A 24,594-nucleotide genomic window follows, 5' to 3' on the forward strand; every position below is an offset into this window, starting at 1 on the left:
CCACAAAATCAGACAAAAAAAAAAAAATCTATGATGAGCAGACGAGAAGAGCTCACTTTTATGTTTTCCCAGGCAATGTTTCAAAGTGAGTAATAAGTTAGCCAGTTAAAAGGAAGCAAGAGGATTTTTTGGTAGAGAGTTGTGATTTTTATGATATATTTTGTGGTTATGCCCGATACTTGAACAGGATCAAGAAAGAAAAAAACAGAAGCAAGCACAGCGCGAAAAAATATGGATTAACCTTGGTCAAAATAGACAGAATTGTGGGATTTGAAAGGATTCAAAACCAATCCCGAATTGGCCATCTTTCTCCTAGACAGGGACCTAATATGCCTATTTTATTTATGAAATATGTTGAGATGTGGTATTCAATATATGAACTTATGTTGGTGCCTAAAACAAACTTGACTTTGTCTAAAACCAAGTCGACTTTGTTTTACCAACATCATATTGCGGTTTCTTTCTCTCTTTTATAGCCACTAATAGATACATTACCTTATTACTGTGCATCTTGCAACAGCTGTGTTTGAACATGAAAAGTCAATTAATAACTAATAACTAAGTGGTATCTTTCTCTCCCTCGCTTCCAAAACAAATGTACACACTAGCTTTATCTTTACGACACAAGTCGGTGTTGCTCAAGGAAACACTACCACATTTGTCCAGAGGGGGGCGCAAAAAAGAGTGAGAAATGAGAGTTCATTGGCCGTGTTTCCTTTAGGGGGAAGAGTGGCCGCTGGGAAAGTCTCAGGCCACGCCCTCTCAAATTTCAGCACACTCAGCGTGTCTCCATTACAAAAAACGGCCCCAGAGGGATTTAGAGACTCTGGAGGTGAAGTGTGGTTTTTCGATCGTCGCGTAATCGCTTAGCAACAGTTTCGACGGTGATCCGTGATCACATACACGACGGATTAAACACGGGAGACGCAACTGTAGCAACCGTCGCTAACTGTGCACAACAACGGCCGCTGATCATAAACAAACCAGCATGGCTAATTATGCACAGCGTCTCCGCTGATCATAAGAATCGTGATCGTAAATTAACAGCATCGCTAACTGTGCACAGAGTGTCTGGTGTTTGTTGTAAACAAACAGAGATCGCTAAGTGAACACCTCCTGCAGCAGCAGCACATACACACTGTACTGCTACAGAGCTAACTGTTAGCCTGTTAGCACTGTGCAACTGTGTACCTTGTTCTGCAACGCTGGAGATCACTATGAACAGGATCACTATGAACGCCCTAAGGCGAAGAGCTGGCACAGATCTTTTCAGCAATATAGCGGATTTGCGGGACCACACAATGAAAAGGGCTCATGTTTATTGTCGCTTGTGGCTGCTCGGCGGCTGTGGCTCAGTTGGTTCGATCCCTGACCGTCGCAGCCTACATGTCGAAGTATCCTTGAGCAAGATACTGAACCCCAAACTGAACCCCCCAAACCCCTGATGCTGCATTCATCGGTGTGTGAATGAACTCCCAATGGTGGCAGGTGGCACCGTTTAGGGTAGCCTCTGCCACCAGTATGTATTCACCAGTATTTACCATTTACTCGCTACTTCGCCAGGTCCATTTACCATTTACTCGCTACTTCGCCGGCTTTTACAAATGGCGCGTGTTGTCGTGGCGTCGAGTACTACGTCAGAAGAAAAACGTCCCTGCTCTTCGTCAGGGCCTAAAAAAGTCCGGTCAAAAGACCTCCCCGGACGGCTCTTATTCAAATTAGGGGCGTTTTGGCGAGTGAGACCCGCCTCATTCCAGGTATTGGACTGTAATGGAAACACCCCTATTGTAGTTGTTTAAAAGTGTTGATTCTCACCTCCAGCACGGCCTGGATCAACAGTTTTCCGTCCTCCTGCATCACTCTGGCCAGCGGAGGCACATCTGAGCAGTGGGGTAACAGTTCAGTCTGAAGCAGAAACACAGAGACAATCAGCACATTTAAAACCAAATTACTCTTAATAAACTTGCATATTTTGAAGGGTTTCAAGTTATATATGTGTGTGTGTGTGTGTGTGTGTGTGTGTGTGTGTGTGTGTGTGTGCGCGCTCACAAAGAACAAGCACGTTGACTTGACAGTCGGAGCCTCAGGAAATTTGAGTGACAGAACTCCTAGAAGTGGGGGAAGGAGTTAGAAACATAAATAAACTCCTGAAGGATGGTAAGTTACAGCTTGTACTTTTGTACTGACAGGCACATCATTCTCAGGAACTCTAGCAAAACACCCAGAATTATGTGTAGGGGTGTGTGTTTTTTTTTTTAAAGCGACGTGCAAAACTTACCACAGTGAAACACTGCTTTCACGTCAAGACTCTCAGACAAGAACAAATCGGGCTTCCGTTTGAGGGCCTAAGAGGCAGATAAAGGCATTAAACAGAGCATGTTTCTGACGGCCCGACCCAATCGGTACTGCTTCATCACATTCCACTGCATAAGCTCCTTAAAAAACTGCTATCAACAATACCCGCTCAGCCTGGTAGCCGGATCTGACAGCAACACAGGGCTGAGAACAGATCCGACTACCAGGCTTTACATGTAGTACTCTCTCCATCTCTTTAGGAAAAACTATATCCAAACTCATACAGAGATCCTCCAATGCAGAACTCAGCAGGTATAACAAACAAATTGCAAAAAATCAAACTTTGAAATCATTGGAAACTTAAGTCAAACTAAAGGCAATGATGGTTTTTGTTTCTTTCAAAATCAATTGTATTTGAAACATTACTTTTCCTTGTTTTTGGTTGACTGGATTGAATATGCAACAGAAGTGTGTAAGTAATTAACATGTGCAGATAAAGAGAAATAATCATCTTGTAATAATGAACTCATTCAGGATGGAGGAGAGGAGAGAGGGAGAGAGGGAAAGGGAGAGAGATGAAGGTCAGATCTATCCAAAGATAGAAAACAAAAGGAAGAAGAATGAAGACGGAAGACAAAAATATAAAACAGAAGAGCCATCAGCCAATTTGTCTCAACTGATTAATATTAGTTGAATATTAATTCATTTGGGCTTTGATTGGCTCCGGGCTGGAATGACTTCAGAGGAGGACTGGGCTCAGAGACTAACCAGTCACCTGGGACCACAGCGCCGATACGGACGCCGTTACATCATCTTCCCAAGAGCGCTGCATCAAATAAAAACTTTCATCTGAGGCGCTGAGTCTGCTGATGTGTTTTTAAAAGAGCAAATGTGCCCTGATGTTGACTTTACAGTTAAAAAGGAGACTGATTGAGTAAAGCTGTAAGTGCTTAAAATAGTTAAAATAATCTTAACAAGTAATAAGGCATTGTTGCTCGCTTTAGATCCGGTAGTTGCAAAAAGCATAGTTAACTTATAGTTAACTTATAATAGATGAGCAATAAAAGTATATTTTAATATCAATAAGCAAACAAAATCAGATTCATAAAGGCATGGCAAAGACATAATAGGTGGGTCATGGGTGTTTGTAATGCCATTATTAACACTTATATAAGCTTATAAACACACAATAATGTTAATAAGCATCTTGTAAGGACTTACAAGGGCCTTATTACTTGTTAATTAACGGTTATTACAAGGACCTTAATATAAAGTGTTACCAAATAATCTTATCGGATATCAAAATGTCCACGCATAATTGCTCATTTTCTCAGCAGCCGGTTGAGCAGTAAAATAAATCAATAGGATTATTTATAGTAGAGCTAGGCGATTAACTAATAAGTTAAATTACGATTTTGACTTTCAATAATTATGGAATACATATAAAATACATTTTTTGGAGTTTTTTTTAAGTGGTTGTGGCAATGCATTAATGTAATTGATCTTATTTATTTTGATCTAATTAATTTTTTTATTCATTTTTATATTATTTATTTTTAATGTTTTAAATTATTATGCATTTATCTTTTTTACATTTATTTTTTATATGTTTATCAGTTATATGAAATTATATTATATATTATATTTAAAGTTAAAGAAAATCCGTTTTACGATTACAATTTTGATTTTCAATAATTATGAAACCAGGATAATCAAGATAAAACAATTATTAATCACTGACTGGAATATGTTGAATATATATAAATACATTTTAGGAGTTTTTAAGTGGCTGTGGCAATGCATTAATGTAGTTGATTTTATTTATTTTTATCTAATACAATTATTTAATTTATTTTTATATTCTTTTTATTTTATTTTATTTATATGTTTAAAATTATTTTATATTAGTTATCTTTTTTTACATTTATTTTTTATGTATCAGTTATATGAAATATTAATTTAATTAATGTAATTAATTTAAATTTTATTTAAAGTTAAAGAAAATCCACTGTTTTTCATCTTAGTATTGACAAATATAATGGTGATTAAGAATTTTTATCTATAATAGAGCAGCCCTAATTTATCAGTGAGTCATAGGAAATTTTTCTGCCATTTAGGTTTATGAAATCTTTCCATAACCTATAATAATTGTCAAAAATGCACCGTCATTCAACAAAAACAAAAAACATTTTTTTTTGTCTTTCTTAGCAAGTGAGAAGACTTTGGAAATACAAGGTCTTTATGTTGCTGTGACAGCATGTTTACAGAGTATTATTAGAAATAAAAAACTAAGAATAAAATTCCCAAAATGGGAATTAATCAACGTTTCATGAATTTATAACAATTTTAAAAGGCCAGTCGAACATTACAAGTAAGAATGATAAACATAAAAGATAAGGCTTGGTGTGTTATTAATGCTTTGTATAATTTTATGAGCAGATCCGGTTATTTCCTGCAGGTTTCAGTAAGAACCCTACACGAGTTCTGCAGGTTCTGTGGTGAGGTGACTGTTAGAATCAAAAGCGTTTGAGGAGAGACGGACGTCTCTTTTTCAAACATTCCCCTCACGTTTCATTCCACTGCCTGGCCTATGTGATAGGACACCTTAGGGCCCAGTAACAGAGAACAGAGAGAGGTAGAGAGGGAGAAGAAGAGGACAGAGAAACAGGGAGAAATTAGAAAAAGAGAGAAAGAGAAAGAGAGAGAGAGAGAGAGAAACCCAAAGTGAATGAAATAAGAAACCAAAAACACACCTGAGCTTGGAGTTGCATAAATGAATCAACAATATCAGGATGATCCCTGGGTCCTAAAAAAATATAATAAAGATGAAACTTAAGAAATCATAAGAGAATAAGAATAATATACAAACAGCAACTGAATAGATTCAACAGTCATGTGGAAATAAAAGAGAACTCAAAAATATTTCATTGAAATAATTCACACGTGAGTAAGGAACGAAGGGGAGAAGGGGGGGAGGGGGCATATGAAGCTTTGGCAGAGTCTTGGTAGAACAGACCAACCAAAAACAAAAAACAGGCAGAAGACAAAGACATGGGTCTGTTTGGAGAGAAAACTAAAAAGAAAGAAGTGACGAGAGAAAAAGAACAAACCTAAAGAAACAAAAGTGGGTTTGGAGTGGGAACCCAGGAGGCACCTCTGTTACTGTTACAGTTTGGAGGAAAAGAGGCACCGAACCTGAATGAACCCCCTTATTTACCTCCTTCCCACGAGGCACCACTGGCATCAATGTGATCAAACAACAAGCAACACATTTCCTCTCAGGATGTGCCTCAGGGGAGGAGGTTTGAGCCAAGGGTCCATTCAGAGCTGCTCAATAACATCCACTTTGCTTTAAAGGTGAACCCATTGAATCACACTCAAAGATCAGGACAGCTTCTGATATCACTACCTCCATTTATGCTGGACACAGACTACAAGACTTGTTTTTAAGGGATAGAACAGGGGTCCCCAAACTACGGCCCGCGGGCCACTTCCGGCCCGCCAAAGCAATTGGAGCGGCCCACTTAACTATCCCAAACAATCCCTCTAAACATGGCCTGTTTTTTTTTTTAAATTGCATTTAATATATATTTATTTATAAAATATCCACATGTAATGATTAACCCATTGAAGCCTGAAAAGCGGATACGTCATTTTGTAGTATTTGTATAAGCTTAACACATAACACTTCTGTTGAATTTCCAGAAAAACTTCAGGTTTTAGGGGCTTATTTTAAAATCGCCCAGAGGTTTTACAGGCGTTTCAGGCCTCAATGGGTTAAGGTAGGCATTCTAATTAAAATTGACCTTAGTTGTGAATTATTTACAGTAGTAGCTAATTTTTACCCGCTCACACAATGGTATATTCTGATCTATGTGATGCCAAGCCGTAAGCGCCAAGTTTTCGCGGGCAAGGCAAGCTAACGGAAAATAGATTCTGAATGCAAAATCTATTTTCACCTGTACCTGTTACAAAATCATTAATTATTCATTGTTAACTGGCATCGGCTTGTGTTTTTATTTTCTACAAAATAAAAGGAATATCTGTGGTACTTCAAATAAACATGTGAAGACTTTTTCTTACTTTTTTGCAAACCAACAGGTGGTGCCAAGGCCAACAAATGGTCGTTATATTAACACAATAACGCTGGTGGTCACTTTGGCCCATATCATTTCCTGTTATAGACTGACCCCGGCCCCCCCATCACAGAAAGAAAAGCTGATGTGGCCCCCACCGGAAAAAGTTTGGGGACCCCTGGGATAGAAGATTGCAAATGATGCACAATTGAACACACGTTTCCTTTCGGAGCTTCTTCATCGAGATTTCTGACTTTCAAACATGGATTTCTGCGATGGCTTAAGATTGATGTTGGAGTGACTCCAACAGCAAACAGAAACAGAAGCAATCGTCTGTAGTGAGCGCCCAGCGTTAGCTTTGTTTCCCAGACTCCAAACAAGTTTCCTGTTCAATGCTCCCCTCCAGCCCTCGTCCACACACAACCCCTCTAGAGATACAGGGCTTATTCAGAGGGCTGCTGAGGAGAGCCTGACTCTGATCCTAGCACAGCAGCAGTGGTGGCGGTCGGATTGAATCGGCCCGCCCTGCTATGTCACATGCCAGCCAACTGAATAAGCTAGTGGTCACTTTGCAGTGACCTCCTGTACTGATACTGACTACTGAAAGGCACCTGCTCAAAAAAAGAAAGAGTTTAGAGGCAGGAGGAGAGGCAGCCATTACTAAACCAGTCAAAGCAGGAGAGGAGGAGAGGAAAGAAGGGACAACACAAAGGGAAGGGGAGCAGCAGACAGAGCTGGTACAAGTGTCCTAACCAGAGTGTGGCGGATAAAATGATATCATCTCATCATGTCCTTCTCATATTGAGGGAAAATCATCAGAACCTAAGGGTGTTTTCACACCTGTGGAGCTTTTAAGTCTTGTGAAATCATACTCTAGTTTGTTTTTCCCCTCAGTGCGATTGCAGACGTATCTCCTCGTCCTTCCCACTGCACAATACCGCCCTACAAAGCCTGACTGCAGTAGCTACGCAAAGGGTAAAACTGAGGAAAACTGCTTTCACCCATTTAGGCCTAAAACGCCTGGAAAAAATGCCTGGAAAACCTTTGAATGATTTTAAAATAAGCCCCTAAAACCTGAAGGTTTTTTTTGTAATTTTTTTTGGTAATTCTGCGTCTTTTTTGGTAATACTGTGTGTCTTTTTTTGGTAATTCTGTCTTTCTTGGTAATTCTGTGTCTTTTTTGGTAATTTTGTGTCTTTTTTTTGGTAATTTTGTGTCTTTTTTTGGTAATACTGTGTCTTTTTTTGGTAATTCTGTCTTTCTTGGTAATTCTGTATCTTTTTTGGTAATTTTGTGTCTTTTTTTGGTAATTCTGTGTCTTTTTTTGGTAATTCTGTGTCTTTTTTGGTAATTTTGTGTCTTTTTTTGGTAATTCTGTCTTTTTTTGGTAATTTTGTGTCTTTTTTTGGTAATTCTGTGTCTTTTTTTGGTAATTTTGTGTCTTTTTTAATAATTTTGTGTCTTTTTTGGGTAATTCTGTGTCTTTTTTAAATACTTTTGTGTCTTTTTTTGGTAATTCTGTGTGCTTTTTGGTCATTTTGTGTCTTTTTTTGGTGATGATTTCAAAGTTCTGGAAAAGTCCCATGTTCCATTGCGACACTCCCACATGTATTCTGATGCATTTCATTGGCCGAGAGACCTAAAATAGGTGGGAAAAAATTACAAATACTAAAAAACGACGTATCCGCTTTCCCAGTTTTAATGGGTTAAAGTATTTTAACATGTTTTAACTGGCCAGCCAAATCGATCATACGTAGATAAGTTATATGACACATATTACTACATGTATTGATCAAGTCATTTTTGTGCTAAAAAATCATGATAATTTATTTGACCTTTGACCTCAAAAATGTAGTTACTGCACTGGTTTCGCTGTAAAGGGTTATAATAGTAATGCATAGAGTGCAGTAAATACAATGTAGTTGTCTTCTTTCAGCTTCTATATTCAGTTTTCAGTGAATAAACATTTTCAAATTGATTTTGTTATCAGTGTATTTAACAACTCTATTCACAGATTTACGTTTTTTAGCCTCAATATTATAAAGAAATTTTATATTTTAGTCTTAATACCATTTTATCTCACTTTTTTAACTTCATCACTATCTAGATAATAATTTCCCTTTTAAATAAACGTATAATTACGATTATTTTTCTGTTCAAATTAGTATATATATCCAAAGCAGACCGTGGTAAGTGCAATTACTGCTTGGTTTTGAGTTGGATTTTGTGTTTTTTATATAATTATTTCTCTGAAATAAAGCAAACTTTAAATCTTAAACTTTATCATAAGATAAAAAAGACAAAAAAAAGAGTTCATTTTTAGTTATAACTCAATTTCGTCCAAAAATGTAGTTACTGCAGTTAGTCTTTGTAGGGCAGAATAGTGAAGCCACAATATCCCCGATATGCCACTGACATCTCCTGACCAAAGCATTTGGCCGGCATAATTGGAGCATATTACAAGCTGTTAATCAAGATGTAACATCTCCGTTTTATAGCATCGAATAACGAATAGACCAATTATTTTTTTAAACAAACATTGACAATGCGCGTGCATGCAGGTTGCAAAAAAGACAAAAAAAAACCCCAAAAAACAGACCGCCAAAAAGAACACTGTGATGATGAAGAAAAAAGTAACTGGCAAAAAACGTTCTCACTGGACTTTTTCTTCTGCCTGGTATATTTCCCAGATAATTACTGTAGTGATGAGCTATGGCCGTGCCCAGACACATCTGACCAATTAGCAGAGTAAAAGTTTTCACCGAGATGCATTTTGGCATTGGATATTTCTGTGTGAGAAGAAACCGAACCAAGGGGAAAGTGCTTAAAGATTACAAACTTGTGAGCCGATTCAGACGAGACCAAATAAAACTACAGGTGTGAAAAAGCCCCAGCAGGTCAGGGCCCGGGGTCACGCACATTAAGAAACTTCTGATCAACATTTAACACTTTACAAAATTAAAGTCATTTTCATGCAGCCCAAACACTGAAACAGTAAAATGAGACAGATTTTTAAAAAAATGATATAAGCAAATACTACGCTGATGAATACAGAAAACATTGCAACATGTTTTAAAGCAAACCATAAAATCCTTAAGGCCTTTACACAACAAGGCTGTGACAAACAAACAACACAAAAATGCAAAAGTTTTGCCGATCAAAACTATTTATACCAGGAGTGTTGCAGCACTTGTTCAATGCAACTACTCGGATCCTTTTGGCCCACAGCATCTGTCTGAAGTAAGTTATTGTACAGCCTATGAGCTATCTAATTAAGTTTCCTTTTAGTGAAATGCTCTGAGTGAATTTGTGGTCCCTCTGGTAAAGAAATGCGCAATAAAAATGTCTAGGGCTTTTATTTTGAAAGATGACAACTAAAAGAGTGGATCTGGCATGTGCTGCCTTTGTCAAGGTTGAAAGGAGATAATAAAGTTTGGGTAACGCTTTATATTAAGGTCCTTGTAATAACCATTAATTAACAAGTAATAAGGCCCTTGTAAGTCCTTACAAGATGCTTATTAACATTACTGTGTGTTTATAAGCCTATGTAAGTGTGAATAATGGCATTATATTACAGCTAATAGCAGGCTATAAGAGATGTATAATAAGAACATTAATAAAACCCTCATGAGTATCTTATAATTCTTCATAACAGCATTACAAACACCTATAACCCACCCATTATGTCTTTGCCATGCCTTTATTAATCTTTTGTTTGCTTATTGATATTAAAATATACTTTATTGCTCATCTATTATAAGTTAACTATAAGTTAACTATGCACTTGTTAACAGTTAACTATGCTTTTTGCAGCTAAAGGGATCTAAAGCGAGAACAATGCCTTATTACTTGTTAATTAATGGTTATTACAAGGACCTTAATAAAAAGCGTTACCAAAGTTTGCAATCATAGTTCAGACTTTGGCTTATCTGCATATTTGTGGTGTGAAAGCTCTGAAAAATCAACCTCCCTTCGAGTGAAAAGTGGCTTTTTTTGCAGCCTAATATTCATATGCTGTGTTTAAGTACTCGTGGCAAAAACAACGTTTAAAAAAATGTACTGCAGTGTGATTTAACAGCACACAAAAAAACACCCCTGGTGTGTAAAGACCTTTAAGATGATATAATCAGTGATAACAGAAGTCTGTATTTATAAAGTGATTATTTTGGTACTTCAACACATCGAGCAGACAGACCACTTTCTGGTTCCACTTACGTTAATCAGTAATCAGAGCAAACATTTAAAGACCAACTGTGACAAGAGTCCAGTGACCTCTGACCTTTTGTCATTTTCCTATTTGTGGCCCCAGACTTGTAGAACAGCACATCAGACTTCAAGTACATTTTTTAACAATGTCTTTTACAATTTCACTCTTGTCACTCAATTGTATTTACAATTTCACTCTTGTCCTTTGCTATACCAACATATAAGTCTGTATCCTGTGAAATCAAACACATTCAGAGGTGATTTGAACAGAGACACACTTGACAGTATTCACAGTCCCGCCCCCAGCTGGACCCCCTACCTTGCTGGAAGATAGACAGCGTTACCGAGGTAACCAGCTCAAACAGAGCCTTGATGGGTGGGAAGTGGTCCGTCTCACTGGCAAAGATATGCACCATCTGAAACAGCAGGACTTCACATCAGACTCTTGCTGTGTTCGCTCGCACACAAGAAACTAGGTTATTAGAAGGAAAACAAGCTACAAAAGGAAACCGTGGGACGTCTTTACATGCACCGAGGAAACCTGATTACTGTGAAAACTGAGTTTACATACAGCTGGTTACTAACAAAAATATTCCCCTTACCATCCATACTTTTAAAATATAGATAGTTTTTAGTGTATTGATGATTTATGATGCAGCCTGCAGAGTTTTTATTCCTTCTTTTTTTATCGTAGCATTTGAAAACAGACCTTATTTATGTGGATTGTGCACTGACTATTTATCACTCTGAAAATGTAACCAGAGCTACTTTCTCAAGCATAAAACTTTATTTAATAGTATTTAACATTATCATACATTATACAAAACAATGTATTACTTTGTCAGCCAATTCTACACTTATTTGAGTGTAGAGTTAACACCATTTCATAATTTTTCATCAATAAAATTAATGAGTTTTAATTTATGCAGCCAAACAAAGAATGCTTATAAGTTTAATAACTGCGGATAAAGTTTTACAAACTTATACTGTATCCTTGTTCACCTTGGGCTCACTGGTGCTAGGGTTGTCAAAAGTATCGATACTCAAAAAAGTATCGATGCTAAAACGTATCCGGATACGATACTCATTTTCAAAAGTATCGATAGTATCGATATTGTTATGTGTGTAAAGCATAGCCAAGGAAGGAACACTTAAGTTAAGTTACTGTTATTTTTTTTATCAAGCTTGCCTAATATTGTGCACAGCATACAACCTCAAAATATTGTTCTAATTGTTATAGTTTATTGTATTTATTTATTTTTTGCACTACCTCAGACCTGAAGCTTGTTAGCATAGTTCCAGTTTCTTTTTGCACAACTGTTTTTTATTATAAATATTTAACCTGTGGTTCTGTTAATGTTTACATGTTGCATTTTTCTTGTTGTTAAAAATGTTTCTGTTAAATTTTGGGGTCTTTGTTTTTATCCTTGTGGTATCGAAAATGGTATCGAGTATCGAGTATTTTCCTGAGTATCGGTATCGAGTTGAACATTTTAGTATCGTGACAACCTTAGCTGGTGCGTGGCTGATTAGCTCGTATGCAGCCCTTTCTGACAAATCTCAAATCTGTCTGCATGTAACTATTAAAGGAGGAATACTAATGTGTGTTTGTGCACATGAACCAAGGTTATTATAGTTAATGAAAACTAACGAAATAACGAAAACTACAATCGAAAAAACATTTTCGTTAGCTGAAATAAAGATAAAAACTTTTTTGAAAAACGATAACTAACTGAAACTGTATTGTGTGCCTAACTAAAATTATAGTGAAAATGTCCTTAGTTTTTGTCTTTGTCAACTTTTTTCATACGTTTTTTCGTACGATATGAAATCTATTTGATGTCTGTTTTAACTTGTGACAAAACTGAATTAAAAGTAAAAAAGACATAACTAACTGAAACTGTATTTTGTGGTTACAAAACTAACTAAAAACTAACTAAAATTAAAGTGAAAATGTCCTCCGTTTTCATCTTTGTCAACTTTTTTCATACGTAAACCTTTTTGGTTGATATGAAATCTATTTCATCTATCTGGTTTTATGACTTAATAAACTTATTGGGGCTGAGATGGATCAGACAAAGGAAATAAAGGAAACATTTATTGTGACCTTATTGAATCTCGCACCCAACAAATACCCCATTACAAAAAAACTAAAACTAACACTAAAACTAATAAAAACTAAGTATTTTCCAAAAAATAAAAACTAATTAAAACTAGCAAACTCACTCTAAAAACCAACTAAAACTAACTGAATTATAAAACAAAAATTGACAATGAAATTTAAACTAAAACTAATGAAAAATCCCAAACTATTATAACCTTGACATGAAGGAGTTTGTACCTGTCGTGTGAGGTCGAGGGCCGACGCCTGGGGAATCGTACTGTACATCTGTCCGAGCATCTCGCTGAGCTGGGACACCATGGGAGCAAAGTCATGGAGCAGAGTCTTCACAGACTTCTCAAAGATAGCACACACGGCCTGAAGGGACGACATGAGATCAGCTGGACTGAAATGTCATATCTGATTATGTGGACTGATTTGGTGAAAAGCAAAAGCCTGACAGCATGCGGCTGCACACGACGATGACTCACCTCTACAACCTGCGAGTCATTGAGCCACTTACTGAGGACCGTCTGGATGAGAGCAAACACTTGTTGCAAAACCACCACCACCTGAAAAACACAAGTTGACTTATTAACTTTGAAACGCTTGAAAAATGAATGAAGAGAAGGTCATTAACGAGCAGCAGCATTAGAGATTAGCATTCACACATGGGTGCATGCCTATCAGCAGCGTTACTAATGACTATGGTTGAGTGATGGGGCAAAAGTTTCCCGTTGACCACCCTCAACCCTCCAACCAGCGATAGCTGATGGAGGCAGGGTGGTGCTGCTGGGAACAGCATGTCCCCCACAATGACAAACTGCAGTAAACTGGAGTATACTGGAACAATTTACCTTTGCACATCAGGCAGGCCTCCTCACTGTCCGCTTTTAAAAGGAATCTTAAAATCCATTTTTATTCACTGGCTTTTAACTCAACATGAGCCTTTGCGATGTTTTATTTGTTTTTATTTGTTCTTTGTGGGTTTTTTTTAATTAAGATTAATTTTAAAATTGAGATTCATTTTAAAACCCACTTTTATTTATTGGTTTTTACCCAGTATGAGACTCGCTTTGTTTTAGTTGTTATTACTTGTTCTCTGTTTTTATTGTTGGTCTGTCCTGCCATGTACAGCACTTTGTATCAGCTAACGCTGTCTTAAAGGGCTCTATAAATAAAGTTGATTTGATTTGATTTGATTTAGAAAGCCTTTAAAATGAGTATAGGGTCAATAGGGTTGCACGTCTCTCTGTGATAAACGATTCGATTTGCATCTAGATACACAGCTTAAGATTCGATTCAAAAACGATATACTTTTATAGCTGACCGATTAGAATCGGTGTAGAATGTAGATATTTTAAAGTGTGTCGCTCCCAAGTTTTATATTTTATTTATCTTCTGATTCACCATGGAGTTAAAATCTATTTTATTGTGGGTCTGAACACCAAAAAAAGACCACAAACATCTTTCAAACAAAATAATTTTAGAAGCTTTTTTTTTACTTTTCATGATCTGTTATTTCCCCCATTCAGATTTATTATGAATACTATTAAAGTAAAAAAAAAAAAAAAATAGTAGAGAGTCCGTCTGTCAGCAAGAAACACTTTTACATCGTTTGTCATTTCCATTCAGTCCCACATGAGGCTGAGCATTCCTGAGTGCAGGTTTGATCTGAGTAACATAATTTACATTTTCCCTTAATCATATAACCTAATAAAACATTGGCCGGTGTCCAGCGGACACAATCATGTTCTGGGATATTAAATAATGAATTTAATAAATCACCAGGATCGTCTATATACAGACGCTAATAAAAAATAATATAATATAAAGGCATTCCCGTGCCCCTGAGCAGGACACAGTTCACAGTATAGATACAGAATGCAGGTTGTTATTCATGTGCAGCTGTTTGTTAAACAGAGAAAACATTAGAAACGGCACAACATGGGTCTAAAGTGACCCATGTGAGTTTTTATTTTCTATATCTTTGCAATAAATTAATTTCATCATTCAGTCTTGCAGGGTTTCCTTAAATAACTTGTTTTTGATCATCATAAGTCCTATTTTTTTTTTTTTTCATTTCTTACTTTTGGAATAAAAACCCTTTTTGTATCACTACGCTTCTAATCAATTTAAAACCTGACAAAGAAGACACAAATATGAACTATGCCATTATGTTAAATTTGTGTTTTTCCAATGGAAATTATTATTTGGTGGCTCTAATAAGTCTCAAATGTTAAAATATGTGATTTTTCAATGTAACCTGGTGGTTCTAACAACTCGTTTAAAGTTAAACCTTAAAAATAAGACAAACATAGTTACACATATACTCAATTTAGTGTATCACTTTTTGTATCACTACACTTCTAATGCACAAGGTCATTTTTTACCCATGTGTGTAAACTTTTTCTTCATAAAGTATGAAAGGAAAAATGGATATAATGATCTGTAGCAAATAAAAAGATATTCAAAGACACAGCCAATATGAAATAACATGAGGAATTAATGTGTTTCATTTTTGACCCATGTTGTGCATTAGAAGGTGTTTATATGTTGAGCATCAAAGGGTTAAGAGACGCCGACCCAACTGTGAGTGTGTGAAGCCGCCAACCGATTCCAAGTCTGACAATACCCGATCCATGACTCTACAACCGATTAATCTAGGAGTTCATGGCTGATTTGTATCGATGGAGGAGGCTGTAACCGAGGCAACCGTATCTCTCACTTGTTAAACCAAATATCCGGTCGCATCGGTTTATCGTTCACAACCCTAAGGATTATCTATCATCCATCAACCTGGTCTCACAGGAATCCGTGAAATAGCCACAGATTTGCTTAACTCAAAATCCGTGGAATAGCCACGGAATCACTCAAATTTCCGTGAAACTGACACGGATTTTGCTACAATGCAAGTTAATGACAGTCATGTCCCGTGGCTATTCCAACATACAAAGTGATTATGTACATTCACTGAGTGAATATTTAGAAAATAAAACATATATTTCTCGCTAGAAATGTGATCAAAATCCATTTTTATGCAGAAACTAAGTCAAAATATTGATTTTTTTCACTAAAAATGAGAGAACTGTCCGCCATGTTTTTGTTTTGACCGCCGGGACCTTAAAAGTCACGTGACTTGGAACAAACCAATAGGAAAAATATTAACTTGCATTGTAGCAAAATCCGTGTCAGTTTCACAGAAATTTGAGTGATTCCGTGGCTATTTCACGGATTCCTGTGAGACCAGGTTCCATCCATAGATTCAGCCTGTTTCTTATATTCGATGTATTCATCCAATCACTCAACCACACTGATGACAATGACAATGGGTGTGTGGGGACTGACTGGGTTGGGTCCAGGTGGAGGCGGGGCTGTTTTGACAGGTGGTGCTGAGCTGTCTGCTGACTCATCGTCCTGCTTGCTGATGTCGAGTGTCGTGAAGAGGTTGGACAGCAGCCCCAAGATGTGGATGATTGCCAGTTTATTAGAGGGATTAGGCTGAAAGAAGAACAAAAATTATGATCATTTTACTGAGAATTTGCTCTACAACCCAACCCCGCTAGCTCTAGTTCATTTAGTGCCCGCCTTGAAAATATAATGAATCAGAATCAGAATCATCTTAATTAGCCAGGTACGTGTGCACATACTAGGAAGTTGACTCAGGTTTGTCTCTCTTTCTCTTACAAAAATACAAATATCAAATATTAAAAAAAAACAAAAAAGACATTAGAAAAAATATATACAAGGTCAGCTTGGTGAAAAGTATGTACAGGTAGTGCAATGAATAGTTATAAAGTGTCTTTTTAGAAGCACAGTGGTGCTGAGTGTTACTGTCTGAAATCCAAACCAAATCTTTACAACTCCAAGTTCACAAACTGATGAAGGCAGAAACAGTTTTCTGCTTAAGCGATCGTGTTTTATTGTGTCAGCTCTGCTACTTAACAGTGTGTCTGGACTGTTTTTAAGTTGTTGTTTTTTATTATAGGGATGGACAATTTTAAATATGCGTTAGTGTCTTTTATTCCACTGACTGGAGCTGGGGAGAAATGGTATTTGGTTTCTTCTGTGTATGAAAATACTCAGTGAAATGACATTAAAGTAAATCTTGAATCTTCTGCGAGGTAAAATTGCATTTATTTATTTTTTTCCAAATGAATCTGTTGGCTTTGAAGAGAGCACAGATGGATTAAATGGCTACGGTTCCCCCTTCTGAAAGGGCTGTGAAAATAATCCAAATATAGCATACACTTAATCTGATATTGATTTTCTAGGGCCTTTTTCTTTTTTTTAGATGGCTGAAATACATTTTGCTGCTACCCCCGTCCACAACAGTGCACTGCTTAGCTTCCATGCTGGTACTCTTGACTGATGAGGTAACACACTGACTATATATAAGTACCACCCACTTCAATTAATCTGAACTATCAATTTGAATAACATTAAATAATATATATTTTAAATAAATACTTAATCTATAAACACTTAATCTATAAATGTAATATTTAAACAATATAGCAGGCAGGTATTTCAGCAGTGACAGAAAGAAAGAAATAGCTTCTCTTCATAGCAGTTTTCTCACTGACGTACATTAGAACACATGTACACACACAGAAAAACACACACACACACACACACACACACACACACACACACAAAGACACACCAGATAAAATCATTAATTAGCTTTTCACTAGCAGCGTTTAATCATTGCCCTGTCTCCATGGCAATGTAACAGAGCCAAAAGACTATGAAGAGGACTCTCACATTCCCATCTCTCATCTCTACTTCCATCTACCTCAGCTCATAATGTTGTTGCGGTTACTGTACAGTAGAATGAAACGAAATAGAATAGAACAGGTCTTTATCGTCATTGTGCAACATAAAAGTATAAGGTTAAGGTTAATTAGTTAATCCTGTGAACCCCAAGCCATTTCAGGGCTTTTCCAAAGTGCCCACAAATTGGTTCTCCACATATTATACATATTGAACCATTTGCATTTCAACAGCCTGTCCTCTCCTGTCCTCTCCTCTCTGCTCTGTGTAAACAGATTGTGAATATTTGTCACGTGACCGTTCGTCTCAGTAGAATCAATAATGGCTTCACAGTGTCGCTGAGGAGCAGAATTTAATGTTTTTTTTAACAGGATCTACTTATTCCAAACCTTTTGTTTTTGGCGACTTTTTAAATGGCATGCAGAATAAAGGGATTTTGACAGAATTATCCAAATTTTAAACTTCTTTTTTGTTACCGTTTCTAGCTGAAACTTTCGTAACCCATGATCCATCAAAGGAGTGACGATAATGCCTGTTTTTACAGTTGCTTCTCTACAATTAACAGTGTATTTTGGGTGATCTTAACATACTGGGATGGTGGGGTTCAGAGGGTTAAGTAGCTGCATATGCAGCATAAATAACTGTCATCCTATAGCCAGAACAGCATGTGCACACTATCCATGAACCCAATCAAATGAGTGACTTCTTCTGTGTTTGCAGTCAGCCTCGTCAGATTTTATGGTCATTCACCCCTGATGTAATGTAACCTGAAGGCCTCCCCACTAGGTGCCACTATTTGTCCTGCTCCAGACACAGCACCTGATTTCCTAGTCTGATGTAATGCCGATACATCAAAAAGCTAGACGGAAAACAATAAGAGAGGCAGGAAGTCAGATAGGATGGGTGAGACGAATGTGTGTCTGTGTGTGTGTGTGTGTGTGTGTGTGTGTGTGTGTGTGTTGTGTGAAGGGTAAGACAGGGACAGAGACAGACACACAGAGAGAAGCTTCATCTAACTTGACGTCTCCATTCACCCCACCCAAAGTCTCAACCGATCACAGAGCAAGGGATCAGGAAAAACTCTACTTTGTTCCACTTACAGTAGACATCACGCTGTCTAATTTTTAGATAATATCAGGTCCACATCCAGCATGACAGTCTGAAAATCCAGGCTCCATTAAAACTGACATTTAAACAGGGTAAAGAATTTTCTTTTGCATGGCTGTGTGCATGATGCACATGTGAAACCGTGACCTACTGTAAGTGTGTCTGTGTAGGCATTTTTTTTATGTGCTCAATTTGTCTTGCTGTGTTGTGTGCGTGCATGTTTGCGTGAGTGAGAGAAAGTGTGCCTTTGCTACTTCCATGTGAGTCACTAGCCCATGGTGCAGGGTCAAATCCAATCTGGTCCCGCAGAGAAATGTTCCACTGCAGTGACACCACACAGAAACAAGGCCTGTTCTTATTGGCCAGAGTCCAGCTGAGCCTGTGCTCTGTGTTTGCGTGTGTTTATTGTCAGTGTGTGTGTGTGTGTGCCGTTATAGACATGTTGGTCTGTGTACGCACCGTCTCATCCGCTAGCTTCTCCAGCTGCTGAATGTAGGGGGTGATGAGAGAGTGAAGGTTTCTTAAGATGTCTTCCACAGGGAGAGCGGAGAGCAGGAAGCCGAGAGCCTGCATCAGCCACATACACTGGCTCGTCTGCAGGAAAAGATGATTTAGCTTCAGTTTGAGCAAGTGTAACGTTGTACGTTACATTAAATACATCATTTGTGCTTTAAATGGTTACTGTGTCTCAAGCTAAATCTTGTAAAAGAGAATTTAATTTGGTCAGTAATTGTACCATAACTTCACATTTGTTAGGGGTAGAGCTGTGTTTCCATGCTGTTATTTTATATTTCACATTTAATACGAGGCTACACAGCATCCAGGGTAATGATGCAGCTTTAAAGGCCCATCACCAGAGTAACAAGTCAGACTGGGCTTGTATCCCTGTTTGTGTGTGTGTGTGTGTGTGTGTGTGTGTGTGTGTGTGTGTGTGTGTGTGTGTGTGTGTATGTGTGTGTATGTGTGTGTGTGTGTGTGTGTGTGTGTGTGTGTGTGTGGTTGTTAAACATGCAATATGTCTCGCTCAATCAAAACAATAAGACTGAAGAGGTCTCCTCCTCTCCAAAACAGTGTTTCTATCATGCCGTTTGCTAAGCTTGTTTCTGTGATAATTTAAGATTCAGACATCCAATCTGAAACACTTAATCCCATTAAATATTTCGGTAAAAACAACCAAAATCTAAAAAGTGCGTTGTAAAAACGTGGTTTAAACCTTAACAAAAAGTCAGTTTATGAAGTCAAGTGCTTCATAAAATCACACATTTCTCTGGGTTTGAAAACTCCTAGATTTACTAAAGACTTTCGGTTTTTAGTCTGGGACTGTGGAAATCTTTTGTTATAAGCCCAGCATTAGTTAAAGTCCAACTGTCAGCCGTTAGTCCCGGTGGTGATGGTATACACAGGAATACGAGGTATACATGCCTATTTTTTTTTTTTTACAGTATACTGAGCTATCAGCTAAAAATCCATCACAGTGTAAAGGAGAGAAAACCCTCTTCTTACTCAGTAATCTACCCATCTACCTAGTTGTACCCAGCTCATCATCTACCACCACTAGTTAATCTTCTACCATCATCAAAACACGAGATTGGGTTTGCTATCACCACTATCAGTGGTATTAATGAGATTTAATGGGGGCGTTATAAACTGTGTATAGAAAGTCAAGAGAGTATAGACTCCGTGTTATACAAGCAGTGATCTTAAAGTCATTTTTTACCGTTTTTCACAACACATTGCTGGTGTTCTTTAGATGACAGGCTGGAAAAATGTTATGCAATTTTTTCACAGTGTGTCTAATTTAAATGTCACTTGAGTGCCAGGGAGAGAAAAAAAAGAAAAAAGGAAGTGAATGTGAGTGAGCACACACTGACCTTGTGGATCTGCTTTATAAGCACCTCCTTCAGAAAAAAAGAGAAAATCAGAGTGATGGTTTTATTATTTTGAGAGCACTCCCAAAATAAGCAATAAAAACTAACTGAAGTGATTTCAAAGAGTAAATGTTATTTCTAGACAAAGCAGGGACATCAGAAACATCTGCAGCATCTTAGAAAAACTACATGAATAAAACTGATCGTTATTGCCTCTTAACTGGGCACATTTCAAAATAAGAGGTACCTGAGAGACAGCTACAATGTTGGTTGCATAGGGTGGCAAGTCATATTTGCACTCCCTACAAATTTTCTTGAGTGTAGAGACAGAAGAAACAGAAAGATCAGGGTTCCCCAAAGCCTGTAGCACCAAGGGCAAGACGCTGCTGAGCATCACTGGGTGGTCTGCCAGCCACTCAGCCAGAGCACCTAGTGGGAGATTAGAACAATTCACTTACTGAATGAGAACATTTTATTGGACTGAAAAATTCTGTTTCTACCTGTGTTGTCTTTAGATTACTCTATTTTATGACGTGCACTGAGGGCGCTTTCACACCTATCTTGTTTGGTCTGGACTTTAGGACTTTTCAGTTTGATCCGAACCTTAATTCCAGGTGTGAAAGGTGGAACCTGACCAGACCTCGGTCCGCATCAAAGGACCAAAGTTTGGTCCCACCAAAAGAGGTGGTCTCGGTCCGGACCAAACCAACCAAGGTCCGAACCTTTTGCAGTGTGAAAACAACTTTTTTTACAGTTTGGACCTTCGTATCAATGACAGGAAGTTTTTTTCTTCTTCTGCTCGAATTACGGAAGAGGAAGTTGGATTGTAAAGTCCGTTATTCCTTTTGCAGTGTGAAACCAAAACCAACAGGACCAAATGTAGACAATGTAACAGAACACGGACCTCGGTCCGGACCTTGGTACGGACTTTCAGGTGTGAAAACACCCTGAGATCCTTTAAGTCCACCCATGAATCTCACCTATAGTGAACATCACTGTGTCTGCTAGTTGTACGTTGTTGATGCTGATTCTGGGGATGAGTCCTATCAGGCCGGGGATGACATCAGAGTAATTGACATCTATCGTCTCTGCTATGGACTGGAAGCCATACAGTAAGGCTTCTGTGTGCTGGACGAGAAGAAGGATGTCAGAGATTTATTTTAAAGCACAAAGTGATGAATGTGGAATTTCAGCAATGACAAAAAATGTGTGTCAATAAAACAATGGAAAGTGAAAATAACCCAAAATAATCATTAAAGATGGTCTAAATATTATTTTTAACACACAGGATAATGGACTTTCAAGAAAAATAATGTGAAAAAAATAGAAAACAAAATACTGGTTTATGAAATCTGATATGACACATTTCCAGTACTGGATTCTGTGCAACACTCAAAGAAACAGAAAATAGTTCACATTTTCTCTTCGCTCGTCTGTCTATGTCTCACCCACCTGCCATGATGTGGGCTGCTCTGCATTAGTCAACAGTCTTCCTAGTTTATCATACAGGTTACTCAGCAGCTCTGCTCCCAGCATCTCGTACACGTACATGAGTGTGTCTGAGATATCCACCCTGAAGGACAGACGTGCACAAACAGAGACTTTAGGAGCATGCAACCTTGGATCTGTTAATCTATTTGCCAGACAGGCTTTGCCCTCTCAGCTGCCAGTCCAGTGAGAGTCTATTAGAGCAAAACACACTCATATGTTCACCAATCATGCTGTCAGCGAGTCATTTCTGAAACACTTAGACTGTCACTGAAACACTTGCACAGACAGAGTGCAGCAGAAATAGACATGTAGAAAAACACAGGCTCGGGCACACAAATGTAAACATGCTCACCTGTAGATTCTGAACTGCTCTTTCTCATCTGAGGACCAGGATTCGTACTCCTGGTCTGAGGGGAACTGGGCTTTGTGGAGCAGAACATCCACCAGCTGGAAATATACTGGCCTGTAGACCTGCAGATACACGGCCTGCTTTTCCGACTCAAACGACATTATTTCATCCTGAAGGAGAAAAAAAAAATCTCTTGGGTCTGGAACACAAAATGATTTATGCGCTTTACAGAACAAAAACATCTGTTACAACTTACACAGTATTTACCATTCATTTATCATTGAACAAAAATAATGCATTATCTAATACATAACCACACATTGTCTGCTTGCTTAACCCTTTGATGCACAACATATTGACACCCCTTCTAATGCACAACATGGGTCAAAAATTACCCACATTAATTTCCCATGTTATTTAATGCTGCTGTGTGTTTCTGTGCTCTCTATTTTGATATCAACTTATTTTATGATTGAATATTCCAAGTATGCTTTAAATATCTTGTTTTTGATAACAACAGATCATTATTTCCATTTTGCTTATCATACTTTATGTAGAAAAAAAGTTTTTGTATTATTTAATAGCTAACTACTTGGCTAAGTAGCTTGCTAAGCTAACTACTTAGCCAATAAGATAGATATGTATTTAGCTTAGCAAGCTACTTAGCTAAATACTTAGCCAAGAAGTTAGCTTAGCTAACTTCTTAGCTAAAAAATGGATATTGGTAATTTTTTACCCATGTTGTGCTTTAGAAGGGATTTAATTTAAAAAACAATGAATAAAGGAAAACATATAAATTAGAATGTATGACAATCTGAACTAATTGAGGAAAACCTGGAATACTGAATGATGATAATAATTTATTGCAAAGATATAGAACATAAAAACTCTGTCGGGTCAATTAAGACCCATGGTGTGCATCAAAGGGTTAAATGAGTGCTGGATACAGTAGAAAAGAAAAAGCAAATGTTTCCAGAGAAGCTGTCATATTTTATAATTTGAAAACTGCACACGAAGACCAGTGAGACCCCGGCACGTAGCACATTCATTCAGTCAGGATGTGCAGTGACAGGGAGATATGTTTTTATGCAGTCTATCTAAAGATAACCTTTTCAAGCAAGTGCATATCAAGCCTTGCCAGTAGGGTTGCATCAAATGTCTTTTTTATTTTAATTTTTTTATATTTGGAGCTTCTGTTGAGGTTTTCGGGTGACGCTTGAAATATCTGTTATCAATTTTTTTCAACATCAATATATGCAGGCAGCAGGCTAATCCAATAAGGGATAAAATAATGATGAAATAGTAATAATAATGCCCATAGGCTTACAGCAACATTATGCTTCAGCAGAAATGGCATTAAAATAAATCAGGATATTTCACTCACAAGCAAAGGGGCTTTAATCTAAGTAACAATGTCCCAAGCTAGCCCACGGAGGCCAAAAATCAACCTTTTTTAACAAGGTATTGCTAATATGGATTGGAGCAGATATTTTGAAGCATTAAAAAAAAAGTTACATTTTCTATAAATTTCACACAAGCTGGAAAACAATCCTATTCAGCCACCATTAAATTATATTCTACAAATAGTAGAACATCAATAATATTAGTTTAGTCTGATCTTTCTCGGAACCTTTGCAGAAACATAGATATAAACAGAATGAATAGACATGCAATAGAAAAGAAAAAAAGTGCAGCATTCTAATACCAAATTAAATATGAATTCCAAAAATATGAATGAAATATGAACAAAGTTTCTGTTGCAGCCCTACTTGTTAAACTAAAATGTCTGAAGCTTATTCTGTGGACAGGTTTCACATGCCTAGTAAAGACGAGGTGAGATAAAAAAAAAAAAAGTGGGTAAATCATGGCAGAATGAAGACATACAGCACCATTTATTTCTCAAACTACCAAAACATCACTTTAATATTAGGGGAAAGGATCAGACGTTAAGCCTCCTTACTTGTAGTGTGTACCAGAAGGTGAGTGTGAGTGAGCTGGTGGTCTCATTGACTGGGTAGTGACCAGGGATGCCTGTACAAAACATGATCATGTTGACTAAAGCCAGGAAGCTCTGCCAGTGATCCACCTGCTCCAACAGAGTCCTAGAGAGGGGAGAGAAAAAAAGTCATTTGGCAAAACATGAAAAGACGAGAGGCAGGATTATTGCATGATTTGCTTCAGTACAAATTAATGTTGAGAAGCCTATTTGTCGTAATTAGTGGGCTATTTTAAGTCATATTTGTACTGGATTGGCTAAAAAAATGTTTTATGTTGCTTTCATTATTACTGAATTACAAAATGTTTATACCAAGACTGAACAATTGC

The 24,594-nt window shown here is 37.4% G+C and overlaps 1 protein-coding gene across 3 annotated transcripts in view; it reads right to left on the bottom strand.

The window, feature by feature from the left end:
- Positions 1–24,594, bottom strand: part of LOC131977359 (importin-13-like) — a 47,425-nt gene that overhangs the window by 3,318 nt on the left and 19,513 nt on the right. For 2 of the 3 annotated variants that reach the window (XM_059340614.1, XM_059340615.1), the window contains exons 7-21: positions 24,230–24,371; positions 22,273–22,439; positions 21,882–22,002; positions 21,410–21,557; positions 20,677–20,858; positions 20,433–20,459; positions 19,021–19,155; positions 16,027–16,179; positions 13,170–13,250; positions 12,919–13,056; positions 10,897–10,993; positions 5,049–5,101; positions 2,279–2,345; positions 2,050–2,108; positions 1,816–1,905 (exon numbers count right to left, since the gene is read on the bottom strand). In XM_059340614.1, the coding sequence (XP_059196597.1) occupies positions 1,816–1,905; positions 2,050–2,108; positions 2,279–2,345; positions 5,049–5,101; positions 10,897–10,993; positions 12,919–13,056; positions 13,170–13,250; positions 16,027–16,179; positions 19,021–19,155; positions 20,433–20,459; positions 20,677–20,858; positions 21,410–21,557; positions 21,882–22,002; positions 22,273–22,439; positions 24,230–24,371 (1,660 nt within the window). Of the gene's footprint in view, positions 1–1,815; positions 1,906–2,049; positions 2,109–2,278; positions 2,346–5,048; positions 5,102–10,896; positions 10,994–12,918; positions 13,057–13,169; positions 13,251–16,026; positions 16,180–19,020; positions 19,156–20,432; positions 20,460–20,676; positions 20,859–21,409; positions 21,558–21,881; positions 22,003–22,272; positions 22,440–24,229; positions 24,372–24,594 lie in introns of those variants that run through there. The other variant, XR_009394885.1, reaches the window with a different exon arrangement.

This window comes from Centropristis striata, chromosome 9 (genome assembly GCF_030273125.1).
Source record: "Centropristis striata isolate RG_2023a ecotype Rhode Island chromosome 9, C.striata_1.0, whole genome shotgun sequence".
Classification (NCBI taxonomy): Eukaryota; Metazoa; Chordata; class Actinopteri; order Perciformes; family Serranidae; genus Centropristis; species Centropristis striata.